The 16,953-nt window shown below is 44.6% G+C and overlaps 2 protein-coding genes across 9 annotated transcripts in view; one reads left to right on the top strand and one right to left on the bottom strand.

Annotated features, from left to right (window-relative positions):
• Positions 1 to 160: 160 nt before the first annotated feature.
• On the top strand, positions 161 to 9,201 carry LOC147008243 (DEP domain-containing mTOR-interacting protein-like). Its single transcript, XM_085865258.1, has 6 exons — positions 161 to 425; positions 2,570 to 2,748; positions 3,800 to 3,958; positions 4,048 to 4,182; positions 7,048 to 7,118; positions 8,759 to 9,201. Exons 1-6 carry the CDS (start codon positions 217 to 219, stop codon positions 9,032 to 9,034), a joined length of 1,029 nt encoding a protein of 342 aa, XP_085721384.1. The 5' UTR covers positions 161 to 216; the 3' UTR covers positions 9,035 to 9,201.
• The window catches only part of LOC147008242 (uncharacterized), a 35,086-nt gene continuing 25,546 nt past the window's right edge, over positions 7,414 to 16,953 (bottom strand). For 2 of the 8 annotated variants that reach the window (XR_015053551.1, XR_015053549.1), the window contains 5 exons: positions 15,015 to 15,185; positions 13,559 to 13,708; positions 13,338 to 13,466; positions 9,858 to 11,965; positions 7,742 to 7,878 (listed from right to left, as the gene is read on the bottom strand). Coding sequence is in view for 2 of the 8 variants with exons in the window: in XM_085865256.1 (XP_085721382.1) it covers positions 7,657 to 7,878; positions 13,338 to 13,466; positions 13,559 to 13,708; positions 15,015 to 15,185 (672 nt within the window). In the remaining 6 variants the exon portion in view is untranslated. Of the gene's footprint in view, positions 7,879 to 9,857; positions 11,966 to 13,337; positions 13,467 to 13,558; positions 13,709 to 15,014; positions 15,186 to 16,953 lie in introns of all 8 variants that reach the window. The other 6 variants (XR_015053552.1, XR_015053554.1, XR_015053553.1 and 3 more) reach the window with 5 other exon arrangements.

The raw sequence follows: 16,953 nt of genomic DNA, 5'->3' as shown, positions 1-16,953 counted from the left end.
AACATTTCCCATTTATTACCACATCTGATGCAATTTAAATGCTCTAATGGTGGCAGCGATGCTCCATTTTTTAACTGTTTCTTTGTTATGTGTCGTTTTTTGATGCCGAAGAGTCCTGTAATAAAAACTTGTTTCTGGTGCCAAAGCCAGCAGGATGAGCCCAATGTGACGTGTCATCCACATCATGTCGGGACAAGGAATTTGGTCAAGTCCACAATGGCCGACGATGCTTATGCTTGCCTTTCGTTATCCTTCCCCGCACGAAACCGAATAATTACTCTTCCTCTTTTTCTTCTTCAGCAGTTCGTGATGAGCGCAAGGATTTGGAAGACGGACTTCCCGCATGACTTCTGCAAGGACGATGTATACTTCCCACTGGATCCCCGTGTGGAAGCTTTCCTGACACGGTGGCACATTTATGAGAGGTACATCCTTCACTGATCCCCTGATCTACAAACGATCCATCTTTGAACTGAAGGCGTGGTCATGGCCAGGAGGACCTGGGTGAAGCATGATCGGTTTGGGTGATGAATGATGTGAATGATGGCACAGGAGTGTTTTCCAGTGCAGATGAAAGATTATTATGGAGGAGATGATGGTGAGACACACGGTAATATTGTGTGTGCACGTACGAACAATTTACACATCGACAGTATTCGAGTTTTAATCTGGCGAACTGGTGAGATGTTACAGTTACTCGTAAGCCTGGTGTTGGCTTAGTCGTTGTGGTGGCTGGCTTCGGATCTTTGGGTCCTGAGGGTTCACCGATGCACTGAGTTCAAGCCCCGTTGGCTGATGAATTAACACCAGGTGGGGTTGACTCGGCCTTTCATCCTTTCGAGGTCGGCAAAATGAGTACCGGTGTACTGGTCAAGAGGCACAGTATAAGCGGCACAGTCGCGCTTCCAAGAAATGATCGCTACCCGACAGCTGAGCTACCATGCGCAAGAACAGAACAGTTACTCGTCCGTTTGATTGGTGTGTACTAGTTTAACTCCTTTGTACTCGCTCAAACCTTCAACCTGAGCACCACGACATGTTTACAAAAATAATTTCATTTGGACATGTCTTTGTGGAGGAGTTTGTCCGAGGCGTCCATGTGCGTTACGATGATTATCCTCTTGACTGGGAGCCATGAACCAAATTAATGATTACCCACGCATGTGCGAAGCAAAAAAGCGGGTTGAGCAATTGCCTCAATCTGTCTGTCTGTCGACAGACGTCGAGGAACCAGTGCACTTAATTTAAATTGAATTGTATATTTTGAGGACTGGAGAACATGAATCAGAACACGAAGCTGAAGTTCAGCAGGAATTTGGATGTGAATTTGGAAAAATTGTACGGAGTCTTGTCCCGAGCACGCACGCGCACAGACGAGTAAGGGAATTGTTTTACTCCGTCTGCCTGGCTGTCAAACAAAATCGAAAATCATTCCAAACAGGAAACTTCCTGTTTTTTAAGGACGTTACAAAGGACACAAACAACGGGTGCGAAGAACTAATTGAACGTGTGCCATGAAAGACGGTGCATCACCGGCGGTAAACTTCCGAAAAAAAGTTTCCTTTCCTTCTCCAGCTTGTCAAACCTTTATTTTATTTCAATTTAATTATATACTCGGACACTGCAGAGATATCGAGATTGAGACGAACTCGCGGCTCGTCAGAAACGTGGATCGTGCTCGGAAATGCAATGAGCAAGAGTTGAAAACACCCCTCCCGCGTCCTTTTTCTCAGGACTGCGTGGTAAAGGTGTTCCGTGAGCTCTCGGGTTCGATTTTCCTCCCTCCATCACCGAAGGTGGACGGAGATGATGTTTTCACCCCCTGTTTTGTTTGTCTCTCTGTTTGGCTGTGAGCAGGATATCTTAAAAACGTTCTGGCCAGATTCAAACGAAATTTGGTGGAGAGGTTTGGGTGTGTCACAAGGACGAACTGATTCGATTTTGGTGAAGATCCGGATCAGGATCCGATCATTTATTAAAAAAAAATTTCGGTCAATCTTCACCATTTAGAGATCACGATATCTCAAAACGTTGTGGATGGATTCAGATGAAACTTAGGTGTGTGTGTGTGTGTGTGCGTGTGTGCGTGTTTTAAGGCAGGAAGGAAAATTGGAAGAAGGGATTTGGGTGGGGGTTAACGAGGATCATAGAAAAGCTCATGGTTTTGGAATGGGGACGATCTGAAATCGTGGTGAACAGCTGTCTTGAAAATCTAGAGGGAAGAACGAGATTGAAGAGAATGTGGAAGTTGGTTCTGCAGGTGAGAAAAAGAGGAATGAATCAGTGTGGGTGAGCAGTGATTTTTTAAAATGAATTATTTATTTATTTATTTACCCTTTACCATCTCCACGACCTTTGAAAAACACCTTCTCATGAGTGTGTCGTCTCTGCCAGAAATGATGATGCCCATGTTGGTCGACCTGGGCTCTGGGGAAATGATCGAAGTTTTCAGGGATGCTTCAGAAAGCTTTGCTCAATGTGAACTGAGAATATCTGTCACCTTAAACTGAACTCTCCAATGGTTGACCGGAAGTGGACCATCATTGACTCGAGCTGTTTTCTCTGGCAGAATGCAGATGGCCGACACGCCGCTCTTGCGCACGCACCGGGAAGGCGGGAGCTATTTCCACATGGCTTTCCTCGGCTGTGAGTTTGTGGACTGGTTAGTTGTGGAAGAGGTGGCGCCCGATCGAGATGTGGCAACGACGTTCGGAAACCAGATGTTGGAGCAAAGAATAATCCAACACGGTTCGTTCCGCACATTCTTCTGTTGTTTCCACTTCACCTCATCTCAATACTACTTCAGGTAGTTCAGGTGGTGGTTCGGTGAGTCCTCCTTAAACCCCTCTCGCTGGTTGTCATCTCCATCCGTGGGTTTTAGAAGGTAAACCAGAGTCCTCCCAAAACCCAAACCACACTGTTTTTCGGATCACATTCCAAGGATCGAGTTAAGATGTTTTGTTCCACCAAACCCTGGACAACTTCCAATTGTCTGGGACTCTGACGACTCGAGACTGGACGTCTCTGTCTGACTTCAAACTAGACGACTGAGTAAGACTCCAGACTCGATGACAGTCAGATTCCAGACTAGACGTCTTTATCCGACTCCAGAGTAGACCTCTCTGTCCGACTCCACAATAGATGACTCGGTCAGACCACAGAATAGACCTCTCTGTACGACTCCAGACCAGAACACTCAATAAGAGCCCAGACTAGATGGCGCTGTTTGATTACAGACGATGTGACTGTCCGAATCCAGACGAGGCAACATTTCTGTTCATCGCATTCATTTTTATTTATTAATTAATTTTCTTCTCTATATCTCAACGAAAAGTTATTATTTGTGGTTCAATTTGAATTCCTGGAACAAGTTTGATTGACACTTCCTTTGGATAAATAAGATCCACGACACTGTGACTGTGGAGTTAATAAAGTAACAGCACAGGTGATCTCAGGTGGTGAGAAAGGCAGAACAGTTTTGGTATCGTTATGGGTACCGTACTCGAGTTCGGTGGTCACAAGGTAGTCTGGAAATCCTTTCAAAGGCAGAGGAATAAACGAGTGTAGTTGTGAAGGAACAGATTTTAAGGATGTGAGGCGGTGTCCGAATCGATGAGAGTTGTTGGAGTCCCATGAGGAGCCATAAGGTTGTCTGCGGTTGATTGAGCAACAGACAGTTAATTGGTGAATGAAAAAGCTCTGGTTTTTGACGATGTCAAGATCCTTCCATGGAAGGATGGACCAAGGATCCTTTCTCCAAAGTATGTGTGGCATGACCTTGTACATCTCTTGTCTGCAGTATCCAACAAACAGCCATTCCTGGACAGCACATTGCTTTACCAATTCTGTCTGCGTCACCTGCTGTCCACCGACTTGGCCATCTCCCCCCGTGCGGCCAATCAGAGCCTGAAACACCCAGACCAGACCAATGAAGACGTCTGGACAAGTTTCGCCTCAGGTTGGAGAGCACCACATTCATTCAGCAGTGTCTGTGCGTGGTGTGTTTGCGTGTTGTGTGTGTGTTTATACGATTGGTCTTCCACGCAGAGAGTCAAGTCAAAGACGAGGAGTCGGTGGGGCAAGGACAAAGCGACTTGAGCAGCTGCCCCCGAACCATTGCTCTTCAGGGTGAAAATCCTTTCCTTAATTACAACTCACCCGTTCTCTGCAACCCTCACTCAGGTATGTTGCACCTGTTCATGAATTTCCTCCATAAACAATTATTTGTTTCCTTCCTGTTGCTAACATTCCGGTTGCTATTCCTCGAACATTGGAGTTAAGGCAGGTGCTTTGTCATTATAATTACCTTTTGCAATTATCTCAGGCTCATTAGAGGAGCTGACACAAAGATCACATGGTATGACACGAGGAGACCACTCTTCGGTGTACTCCATACACTTTACTACGGATACTTTTGCTCGTACGCAGACATGTACTGGCAAAAGTACCCGTCACCAGTGTCGGGAGAAGTTTCAGTGAATCTATTAATTTCAATTAGTTCATGGACTTTAACAAGATCAATTGTGTTGCACTCAGAGCCGAAGCTCTCTGCACGCGCGTGTCCGGGATGAATTGAGAGCCAAAGTACTGTTAAACTACAGGTTCGTTTTCAAATTGTAACATTCGATTTGAAATTGAGTTGTTTGTCGATCGTAAACGGACGTTTGTAGATGGACAGACGGGGTGGACAGACAGAAGTGAACGAATTGCTTAACTCCGCTTTTCCCTTTGGTTGCGCAGGAAAACAACAGCACGGAACTACTCTCCGAGTGAAGGACCCCTAACTTACTGCTGTCCTAATTCTTCTCTTCTTTACTCTCAGGCTGTAGACTGGTCCTATCACTGTCGATTATGCAAAAAAAAAAAAAACTCTTCTTCACCAACTTTGTTTGAAACTCTTCATTATGGACATCTCACGATTCAGGAATGCCTATTTCGTGCGTCTGTTTGTCTATTGTCTCTGAATGTCCTTGTAATGTATTTAAATCTTCACTGACTGCTCTCAACGTCCTCGTCCTATCCATGTTAATGTCCTTCTCCTGTACAAGCTGATCCTCAGCCCGAGACCACTGTCGGAAGACTAACGAGGAATAACAAGGAAATCCAACACAAGTGGAGGCCATTCAGCCCATCATGCCTGCGCGAACACCACACCAACCCATCAAACACAAGATCCGAGACAGAAAATGGGGAAAAAGAATGTTTTTAATTGATGAAATAAATTTTTATTTATTTTTTCTAGTTTTTAAAATCTTTTTTCTTTTCTTCCCCTCGGAGAAGGGTCATGGGCTTGCTTAAAAAACACACATCAACCACACAACCCCCCTTGACACGACCCCCACCAACAGCACTCCGTACACAATCACCCATCATTGCTAAAACTACCTAAAAGTCTCATCAGCATCCCCATCCCCCTCTATCTCCAAAACTTCCAGGTTCCTTTCTAATTCTGATTTTAACTTATCTACTTTTTCTGCTGCCACCACCTTTCCAGGGAGACCATTCCATGCATTAACTACTGAGTAAAAGTCCCCTGCCTTGCTATCACCTTAACTCTTCTCTTCTTTACTCTCAGGCTCTGTCCCCTGGTCCGATCACTATCTACTCTGCTGAATAATTAATCTTCACTTATTTTATCTACACCTTTCATTGTCTTAAACATCTCCATGATATCTCCTCATAACCGTCTCCTTTATAGTGTGTAAAGAAAGCCCCGTCTCTTTCAACCGCTCCTCATAGCTGAGTCGAGCTCGGCCCGGAATCAATCTAGTAGCCCGATGCTGAACCCTCTCTATCCTTCCTGAATTGTGGTGACCAGAACTGCACACAATATTCTAGATGTGGCCCTCACTAAATTTCTGCACAATGTTAACACCACCTCTTTTGATTTATAAATGATCCCCCTCCGAATACAACCTAAAACCCGATTTGCTTTACCTGTAGCTGCCTGGCACTGTGCTGTGCTGCCTGCTTACCTCGTGTATCTATTTCCACCCCCAGATCCTTCTCCTGTGGTGACACGCTCCAAAATGACCCCTTACATCCTGTAATCTCTTTTTTCATTGTTCTTTCCCATCCCCAACACCTTACACTTGCTCAGGTTAAATTCAATCTGCCAATCTTTTGCCCAATCTATGCAAGTATCAATACTTTCCTGGATCTGATCACCACCCCCTCTGATATCCAACTCACCTCCAAGCTTTGTGTCATCTGCAAATTTGGAAAGCTTACTCTTTACCCCATTATCCAAATCGATGATGTAAATTATGAATAGTGATGGTCCGAGTACTGATCCCTGAGGTACCCCGCTACTTACATCCTCCCAGCAAGACATCCTCCCACTCACAGCCACTCTTTGCTTCCTTTCATTCCTATCACGAAGCCAGTTTGCAATCCAATCAGCCACCTGACCAGCCACTCCACAAGCCCTCACTTTGGCCAACAACCTCCGATGTGGTACCTTATGAAATGCTTTCTTCAAGTCTAGACATACTGTGTCCACTGTCTTTCCCTCATCCACCCAATCAGACACTGCTTCATAGAACTCCAAAAGATTTGTTAAACAGGAACTACCTTTGGTAAACCCATGTCGACTACCTTTAATTAGTTTGTATTTATTTAAATTGGTCGAGTCGCTCGCATCGTGGTGGTGAATGCAGTGCCTGTGAAGGTCCATCAGTAAGTTTCTGACTTGTAGGGATAGAAAAATAATTAAAATACTTAAATTATTGAATAAATGTTTGGAAAAAAAAAAACATTGACTTGTTCGATCACCGGTGTGAATCCGTTTGTGAGTGCATCGGTGCTTCGGCCGAGAGAACTGATCCGAGTGTTTTTGTGTCGTGCGAAAAGAAAAGACCGTGGGTCCAAGGAGATGGGTCACGTGTTGTGTTATCAGTTCAAACTTGTGGAATCTGTCGAGCCGAGAGGATGTTAACACATATAGACAATAACGGAGGTCATGGAAACATTTGTGACGTCAATACAACCGCTGAACCTCCGATTTGCTGCTGCCTGCTACCCCTACCGTCTTGTCCACGTTGACAGTGCTGAAGAGACCCGTCTCGGTAGCAGAGCTGCTGACACCTGGAGCACCTTACCTGAGAAAAACTTTGACGGTGAGTCTTACCACGGTCTTCAGGAAGGAGACAAAGGTAAGATGGGATGAGATGAACACCTTGAGGGCAGTGTTGTACACAGTCGTACATTTGATGGTCCAAAGCAGTGGTACACACCAACACACACACACACACACACACACAGCTTGACTGCATTGAGGGCACGGTTTGGGGTTGGCCCCGTGTTTGGTGTTCTCATCTGAGCACTTCCCAGGCTCGTAATTCTGGGATGCCAGGTTCACATTCCATGTATACTGTATTAATTTACCAGTTATTGACGCACCTGCCTGAGTAATTCACGTGAAGGTAACAAGAGATCAGTCATTTAATGATTATTTATACACAGCTCAATGACCTGCCATGTATAGAGGGTGAGGGGTGGGTGTTGGCTGGGCGTGGGGGGTAGTTCTCCCAAAATCGAATGCGAAACATGGGATGGCAGGCTTAACGACATCGATACTGACGCAGTGCCCCCACCTGCAAAGCACCACAATGAGCCGAGCTTTCATCGTGGTCTCATCCCAAAGTGTAACAACCCTCATGTACTGACTGTACGTGTGCCGCCAGGTGCTGGGAGATGAAATTGGTTGGGGTCTTGTCGTGCGTGGATCTCACCCTTGCCACATCCAAGGTGTTGAACCCGAAGGACCGGCACATTTTGCTGGCATGAAGGTAGGCATTTAAGAATGGAAAATACCATTTCCATGATGGAAATGAGCCCGTCCTCACGGATGGGAGAAAGAGGAAGCAGGACTCGGAGCTGTAAAACACACACACAAAAACAAACAACGTCTTACCTTTCAGGGTTAGTGTGAGCTAATTGGTCGGATGTTAAAGTGGCAGGTAAATGACAAGGTACATTAAGGTCAGGGAGAGACAGGGCTTAGGGATCGGTAAAAGGGGATCATGACAACAGCGAGTTCATGATCTCTTGAGAAACAACGTTACGTGTAAACATCTCCCAGTGTCATGTCCAACCCTCCTGTGAAATTCTTACTTTTCTGAAAATTACACTTTTAAATATTTCTTCCTTTACAATCTTTCTATAAGTAAAAAAAGTGTTGATGTGCATGTTTGTTTGTGTGTTTGGCGCTCCAAGTCTTGATTCTGGGCGGTGTTTGTTTCCGGACTTCGTTTATCTCCGGACGTGTCCGGGCAGTGTTTGTCTCCGTGCGGTATTTGTAATATGACCGGGAGGAAATGGATTTCAGACATTATTTTGTTTCCATCTTCATTATTCCATGTCGGGAGCATTTTCATGAGACGGTATGAATCGTAATAAATGCTCCACCGCACGTCTGCCTTCCCTTCCACTCACTGCCTTCCCTTCTCTCGCCCCTCCTCCTGCAAACAAACAGGACCTCCCTCCTCTCTTTCCCCCTCTATCTCCTCAATCTCCCTCCTCTCTCTCTCTCTCTCTCTCTCTCTCTGTATTCTCGTTGGTGAAGCGACAGGTGGTATTTGCCAGTAAGTACAACAAATTCGAGTATGGATACATATCTTCAATATGATGACAAGTTTGTGTTTGAAAATCCGTGGACACGTGTCCACAACACAAGGAGGATGAATCTCAAGACATGGCCATGACTTGGTCGCGGTGATATCGTCCTTCATAGCAAAGTGTGTGTCTGTGTGTGCAGGTCGGCCAGTTGGTGGTGTCGGTGAATAGATCATGTGTGCTGCACTTGGATTTCCACGCTGTCAGGAACATGATCTTCAGGAGCCCCCGCACCCTCGTGTTGGAGGTCATGGAGGAAATTCAGCACAAGGTCGTCACCGCTCATTCGATAGCCATGGATGTTTTAACCGACATCGACCACGCACCTCCACGGTCTTCGATACCCACCAATTCATTCTTTAGAAAGAAATCTGGAAGAAGGAAATACTTGTGTCTCTTCAAATCCCTCATCATCTGACCACCACCACCACCACCACCACCACCACCACCAACCTGACCAGAAACATATTGAAAATTAACTTTTTAATGGAATTCATTTGATGTAAAGGTTTCCGAGCATGTGCAGTATTTTCATTACGTGTCCAATAAATATATTTTAATTCTATTCACACTTTGTTTACTCCCTCCGCCACCGAAGGTGGACCGGAGGTCATGTTTTCACCCCCGTTTTGTATGTCCGTCTGCCTGTGTGGACGATATCTCAACAAGTTGTGGACGGATTCGGATGAAACTTGGTGAACATCCGGATAGGGATCCAAGAATTTTTGAAGAGTGGAGATTTGCTCAACAAACCGTCGTCGGAAGATCATTACGTAACAAAGACCGAGATGTATGGCAGAAAGAAGAATTTAAAAAGTAAAAATATCAAAATAATAATCGCCATTGTTAGGCTTCAACACAATCGAGCTGCGCTATGGAAACAAGCGGGTTTGGAAACTCAAACAAAATAATTAAAAACATTTTTACAGCCAATAATAAAATAAATAATAATAAAAACAAAAGCACAAACCGTATCCATCATCGAACGACATCAAAAAGGACAAGATACAAACAGGGTTGTAAAAAGTGAACAAACTTGTTTGTCCAAGAGAAACAGCGAGATTTAGGGGACCATGTACACACTACATGTACGTGGAGGGAGTGGACAAGGTGCTAAACCGCCATGTTTGCGAATGTAGATGGCCTTTCACCGGGTGGAAGCAGTTCCCACACTCTTAACCCCCAATCCCCCGCCCCCAATAAAATAAATCTTCCTGGAAGTTAAATTAAGGCAAACTTACCTGCAGGGACGTGTGCTCCAGTTGTTGTTGTTGTTGTTGTTGTTGTTGTTGTGTGACACACCTGTGCCTCGCCCTTACACGTTCAAGGCATGCACATCCACACGGTCTCTCCGAGGTGCTTTTCATCCTCTCGGGCTGTCCATCCACGGCACTTGCAGACATCCATACGAGGGAAGCGTATTCCACTGTGCTCCGGACATGAGCTTTGTACACTTGGGCTCGGCCAAGCGGATCCAAGTATGGAGCAACACCGCGAAGGGCACTCACTCTTTGTCCAGCTCTCACGGCGATGGAGTTCACGTGAGACTGGAAACCCAAGCTCCGGGAGAACCTGACTCCATGTATGTCAAACTCGTGGTGTACATGCTTGCGAGGGCTTGCCACCCATGAAGAACTCTGGAGGATGCTCACTTGGTAGTCGTCTACCGAGAGACATAACCTTGCATTTGTCACACAGATCGTTCATGCAGACTAGAAACAAGGTGGGCTCAATAATTGATCCTTCAGGTGCTGATGCATTAATGGGAATTGGTTTGGATGTTTGGCCATTAACCGCAACCTGGATACGTCTGTCCATCCAGTAGCTGTATAACTACTGCAACAGCTGCCCTGATTACAGTCAGTCATCTTTCTCTACCACGAGGCGAGATCTTGCAGAAATTTTGAAAAAAACTTTCTCATAACAAGGCATCCAGCCACTAGTATAGGCTCTGGGGGGGGGGGTGTTTGTGTACGTGACTCTTTTAGAATGTCACCCTATTTTTTTTTGTTCTATATGCCAAGACCTTCAAAAAATGTTTGGGTAACACCTCCAAATCAAGTACATTTTCTCTGTAGGGTCAATCTTGGATTTGCAGTTGACTACCAGCAAACCATGATTGAACCAAAATGCCCATATTGGGTTTAGATGGAATAAATCATTAGTAAACATCCATAAATTATTAATTTTGATTTACTTAAATTACTTATGCATTGCTTAACACATTTTAGAATGATTTATTCTCTTAAAACTTGGTTCACAGTAGAAAATCACCATATTTTACATAATTTTAGTCAAAAATAGCTTTCAACTTGAAAGTAGCTCAAAGTTTGATGGTCTCTGAATGACTTAATATTGTAAGTAGAGCAATAAAATTTGGCCAAAAGTTTAATTATTAAGTTCTCTGAGCAATTCAATTTTCATATTATCACAATGGGGCTATGTGTGATGACCACAACGCTCATTATAAACCAAAGTCACCCCTACCCCCAAATGGCCACTTTTACAGCATTTCATCAAATGATATCTCCTCAACTAAATGGCATGGGAAGTTGATTTTTGTACTAAATGTAGGTTATTGATCCCAAGGAATTCAATGATAAAATTTTTGTAGTTTTTGTAGTTGATCTACTTTGCATAATTCCAAAATTGCTGCCAAAATATTGAAAAAAGCTCATTGTAAACCAAAGTCACCCCTACCCCTAAATGGCCACTTTTACGGTATTTCATCAAATGATGATATCTACTCAACTAAATGGCATGGGAAGTTGATTTTTGATACTATATTTAGGTTTTTGACCCCAAGAAATTAATTGACAACATTTTTGGAGTTCATCTACTTATTAATAATTCCAAAATTGCTGCCAAAATATTGAAAATTCAGAATGCAGAACAATATTCAAGATGAAACTCGAACTTAATATCCTTCCCACTCCCTCTAGCCTATCTATTAAAACAAGTCAAAACCAATATTAATTTAAGAATTTTAATGTTTCCACATCGAAATAAGTTCTGGTTTGTACACAACCAGTTATACAGTGGTGCACATACATCAATACTATTAGTTGCATACACATTGCTGCCAAATAGCTCAATATGTTCCTGACTTGTTGTTGATCTCATCTCAAAACCCATCTCCTTCAACAAGCTTCAGTCTTTTGGAAACATGGTCATTGTGTATGCCGCTGGCTTCCCGTATCCTTTTACAGCCATTGCTTGTGCTTGGTGTCTTATCATCGCCTACTTTTTGGAAGATAATACATTTTGTTGCATCATAACAGAGGTCTTGAGATGACTTTACAAGAGTTACAGACTCCATCATTGGCACTTTATCCAACTCTTCACAACCCTGAAAAAAATAGGATATTATTAGTACGACATGTACATACTCAGGGAATTGGAGGCAGAACCACACACTTAAAGTAAATTGGACAACTACCAATTTGGAATCAATGCTGGTTTTAATTTTGGCAATTGTATATGTCTCTTCAGGGACATAACAGGTAAATACATGTAAACTATTCTGCACATTCTGGATGAAGCACAACCACATACCAGTGTGTGGCTGTGTTCCAGGCCTGGGGCACAATCGCACACTGGTATGTGGTTGTGCCCCAAGTTCCCCTGCATCTAATTAAGATGAGTGTCTCAATATAGTCCCTGTAGGATTGAAGAAGATGCACATCACTGTTTTAGACCATCAATTAAAGCTTCAATGTTAAATCATGTCTACTTTTCATTATTTTGGCAGTCATTTTGAGGAAAATCTTGGGATTATGCTAATTTGATCAGCTAAAAAAACACAAAAATGTTACCAATGAATTCCTTGGGGTCAATAACCGATATTTAGTATTAAAAAAAAATCAACTTTCCATGGCATTTAATTGAGGAGATATCATCATTTGATGAAATATCGCAAAAGTGGCCATTTGGGGGTAGGGGTGACTTTGGTTTACAATGACATATAAAGGTCTTGACATATAGAACAAAAAAAAATTAGGGTTACGCTCTAAAAGAGTCATGTACACCCCCCCCCAAAGCCAGGAGTACACGTCGTCACGTCACTCAAACCCTCAAAACACTTCACTGAGTCCCGGTACACAGATGTTTGGATTTTAACATTTTGCCAAAAACCTTCGAAGCCAAACTAACTGATTCCTGTCAACATGTCTGACCAAATTAATCACACCTTACACCCCTTGGAAGAAATGGATTCTCCAAAAATGCGAAGCGCACGGTGGTTCCTCGCGCGAGGAAGACTTCCGGCGATTCAGCATTCTTCCAATAACAATTCACGCAACCTGTCAATTAGTTAAAAGATCTCTCTTAAAGTCCCAGGATTTCAAAATGACCACAAACTTGCAATATTTTGTAGGGCACGTGGTATATGTGTCAATTCTTCATTCGAGGACGCCAAGGGGAAAAATAAGTGAATGATGATTCGATGAAGTAAACTTCTGGCAAAGTCACAACATGTGATGTGCTTTGGCAAGAGAAATAACACCACAGAACACCTTCAAACGATGCAATTGCAAACACAAGCTCCAAAAGCCGGGAGTGGAGCAAACCCATGAGGAAGTGGGGTCACACGGTCCACACGTCGGCTACAAACCAGGCCACACCCACATTCGACTGATCGGCCTTGGTATTAGCTTGCACAATCAAACTGATCACTTGAGAAAGGTTAGGCATCGAGTGATGAGCGGGTGAAATGCCCTAACCGGGACGAGCTGAATCTTGCCGGTGCTCGTGACAACCTGTTGCACCACCTGCATGGTTTGCCCAGCAAAGGTGACGGAACCTCCAGCACCCTGCGGAGCCACAATTTGCATGGTTTGCTCATCAGACACCTACGGTGGGAAGAACAAACGGATAAATTTAAAATAAACAGTCAATCAACAACTCACTTGTGTGATTCAAAGATATGGAGAAACAAACAGACCTGTACCTGCTGTACAGTTGGAACGGCCTGCAGCATCTGCACACCTTGTGCCGCATTCTGCTGCCGCGTGCCGCTTTGGACCGTCTGACCCTGTGCCAGGGAAAAATAATTCTGCGCAGATTCCTGGGCCATCACCTGTCGCACCACTTCCTGGACATGGCCAAGGGTGGCAAGAGGGTGGGAACGATGCTTGGATTACTTGGCCATGAAAAAAATCCGCAGCAATTCGATGTGATCCAGGGATGTTGGACAGGCCAACTCACAAATCAATTTGCAGCCACGACAATTTGTAATGAATGGCTTGACGCCATTTATTCGAATGCAGGATCACCGAAACACCTCATCTTTCTGATGCACCCGTTAAACCAGTCCCATCTGTGGCCATCCTGTCCATCTTCTCGGTCCCAAAACCTATCCAGCAACCTCTTCCCTCTCCCCAGACCTTGACAAAAATCACAAACTGGTCAAACACTTGGAATATGTCTTTCAATCCTGAGAAATCCTACTCTCACACTCTCTCACTCTCAGCCATGATCTCTCTTCGGCAAACCACATTTCAAAGTTGGTTTCCAAAGCCAGACACCAACTGGGCTTTCCCCGTCATGCAAAGACCTTCCTTGGCACACCTGAGCTCCTATCAACCTGCAAGGTTTTTTATCTGCAGCTTTGAGTTCTGCTCTCCCCTCTGGGCTGACTCCACTGACACACATCTTGATGACACATGGAAACCGAGGCTTTGAAGATCATTGGAATGTCTCACGATGAAGCCGAGTCAATGGGCCTATCACTTCACCATCTCTGACGGATCAGTGGTTTCTGTCTTCTTCCGCCTCATTTCTGGTCTTGCACCATCTGCCCTCTCCGTGTTTTGTCCCCACCAGGAATCTTCAGGACGCACACAACACACCAGTAACCCCCTCCTCGTGAAACAGCTCAAATCCAGAACCTCTGGTCACCTCCACTGGTTTATTCCTTTTTTTTTCCTGCCTGTGGAACCACCTTCCACACTCTGTTCGATCTCATTCCTCTCCCCAGGTCTTCAAGACAGCTGTTCACCACTATCTCAAGTCACCCCCCATGCAAAACCATGATCTTTTCGACACCCGTTAAACCACCCCCAACCCCTCCGAAAATTAAGATTACGTATCCATCTTGTCCACCCATACAACTTCATGTCCACTTCATGTCCACCTTGGTGAGAGTGGATACCCTGAGTACATCATCAGGAGATTTACGCACAAATTCCTCACTGCCGCAGACGAACGGAAGGTGGGTCCTGAAAAGTGCCCGGTCTACATCAAGCTTCCTTGGAAAGGGAAGATGCCGCAAAGCTATGAGGGAACAAATCAAAAGATAAATCTCAAGCATGTATCTGGCTGTTCGTCCAAGTGATTTTTTTTTTTAATCTCTCGACGTTCGATTCCTGCAAGCCTCAAAACTTAGCGATATTACTTACGAGTTCAAGTGCCGATGTGATGCTCGGTATGTCGGCAGAACTACCCAGAGCTTGGCGGAGAGAATCGAACAGCACGTCTCTTTGTCCATCAGGAGGAACACGAGTGGTACGTGCTTGTAGTGGTACGTGCCTGTCGGAGGCTCCCAGCATCGATCCCAACGTCGTGTGCATCTGCCATCGGACGGCATTTGATTGAGAATGCAAACTGTGCCGAACAGTATAATGTGGATACATTCAAGATATTGAGTAGAGGACGAAGTATAACACATCTCCGAGGACGAGGATTCTGCAGTGGCCCAAGTGGCCCCGCCCCGGACTCTGCAACCTCCAATTGGAGCGCTGAAAACTGAACAGCTCCTGCCACCTCGAGCTTTGGGTGGCCATGAAGTCAGCAGAGAGCATCCAATCGGAATTGGTCTTCTTGATAGGTCGGTGGTCAACGTCGGTTCTTCTTCATTGTGTCATTCACTTTGTGCGAATTTCACTCGAGGAGTGCACAACGAAGAGCTTTGTAGTTGGTTCACGAAAAAAGTGAAAAAATATTTTCACGAAAAAAATAAGTGACCACGATATTCGTTATTGTTGTGTGTCTGTCTGTCTGTCCCGAGCATAGCTCCGTGGGTTTTGATCCGATCGTGATAAAATTTTGGTGGGAGGTTTATATCATGATCTTGTTGTGTTTTCCTGAAAATGGGCATGGTGCCCCCATTATGGGCGGAGCCACGCCCAAAAAACGGGTTTTTAGGGGGTAGCCGATTTCAGTTTGCATCTTCTCCTCGGGGGGTTTGTCGAATCTGACAGGGGTTTCGGTATTTGGTTAGCCCAATGTCACCTGCATAGCCCCACGGAGCTCGATTTTTCATTTTCGTCCCAAGGTCAAGGCCACAAGGTCACAAACTTAGAAAATTGCGAATTGTGTTTTTAGGGGGTAGCCGATTTTAATTTGCATCTTCTCCTAGGGGGTTTGTCGAATCTGGCAGGGGTTTCGGTATTTGGTTCGCCCAATGGTACCTGCTGGTCCCAAGGTCAAGGTCACGAACTTAGAAAATTTCGATTTTTGACATAAAAATCATACGACCGCCCAAACTTTGAGAGCTGGGATGACAATATTTTTTCTGCATAATCTTGAGGTCATTCCACCAGGAGGTCATTCATCCTGGTGTTGGCGTAGTGGTTAGGGTAGCGGCTTGGGATCCAAAAAGGTCCTGAGTTCAAGCCCCGTTGGCCGCTTGAATTAATGCACACCAGGAGGTTGACTCAGCCTGTCATCCTTCCAAGGTCGGCGAAGTGAGTACCAGTGTACTGGACCCGGTGTATGCCCCGGTTAAAATAGGTGTACCATATCCCTGTGTCGTAAGAAGCGACCAGGGTTGCGTCAGAAAGGGCATCCGGCGTAAAACCTGTGCCAAATCACTATGCGGATCATACGGATGATCTGCTGGGGCGACCCCTAACGAGAGCAGCCGAAAGAAGAAGAAGAAGAATCTTGAGGTCATTCCCCACCGAAAGTCTAGAAACCATTTTTCTCTATCTCGAACACCTTGCCCGTGGCACCCCCTTCAAGTTTGTTTTTATGCTGATTTCATCAAAGTATGGATAATCCGAGGAGTGCGAAATGCCATTTCGCCTAAATGACGTTATATTGTTCCTGGAATGTTCCAGAGGAAGTTTTGCACCAAAGGTCATAATCCTTGACCTTTAAAGTTCACAAAGGTAAAATTTTCAAAGTTGTGGGAATCGAACCGGGTTTTCGACCTTCTTCGACGAACTAACTCCAATAAGCTATAGCACGTATCCTGTTTCCTTATTTTAATGTCCACAACATTATTTTGTGACCTTTAAAGGTTATGCAAATGTCAAATTTTGAAAGTTGTTCAACGAAACCGGGTTTTCGACATTTTGCAGCTAATAACCTGTCACTCGTACCAAATCATGTTGA

Source organism: Eptatretus burgeri, chromosome 20 (genome assembly GCF_056783735.1).
Source record: "Eptatretus burgeri isolate ZD-2024b chromosome 20, Ebu_testis_v1, whole genome shotgun sequence".
NCBI lineage: Eukaryota > Metazoa > Chordata > Myxini > Myxiniformes > Myxinidae > Eptatretus > Eptatretus burgeri.
Note: the sequence above shows the minus strand (reverse complement) of the source record. Positions and strands in the feature narration are given on the sequence as shown.

What these genes read in the sequence shown, in the direction of transcription:
- LOC147008243 (XM_085865258.1), top strand. Translation starts at nt 217, where the DNA reads ATGGCCGACGATGCTTATGCTTGCCTTTCGTTATCCTTCCCCGCACGA. An exon ending in GCAAAGAATAATCCAACACG is followed by an intron (nt 2,749 to 3,799) that starts GTTCGTTCCGCA and finishes TCTTGTCTGCAG; the next exon opens with TATCCAACAAACAGCCATTC. An exon ending in ACCTGAGAAAAACTTTGACG is followed by an intron (nt 7,119 to 8,758) that starts GTGAGTCTTACC and finishes CTGTGTGTGCAG; the next exon opens with GTCGGCCAGTTGGTGGTGTC.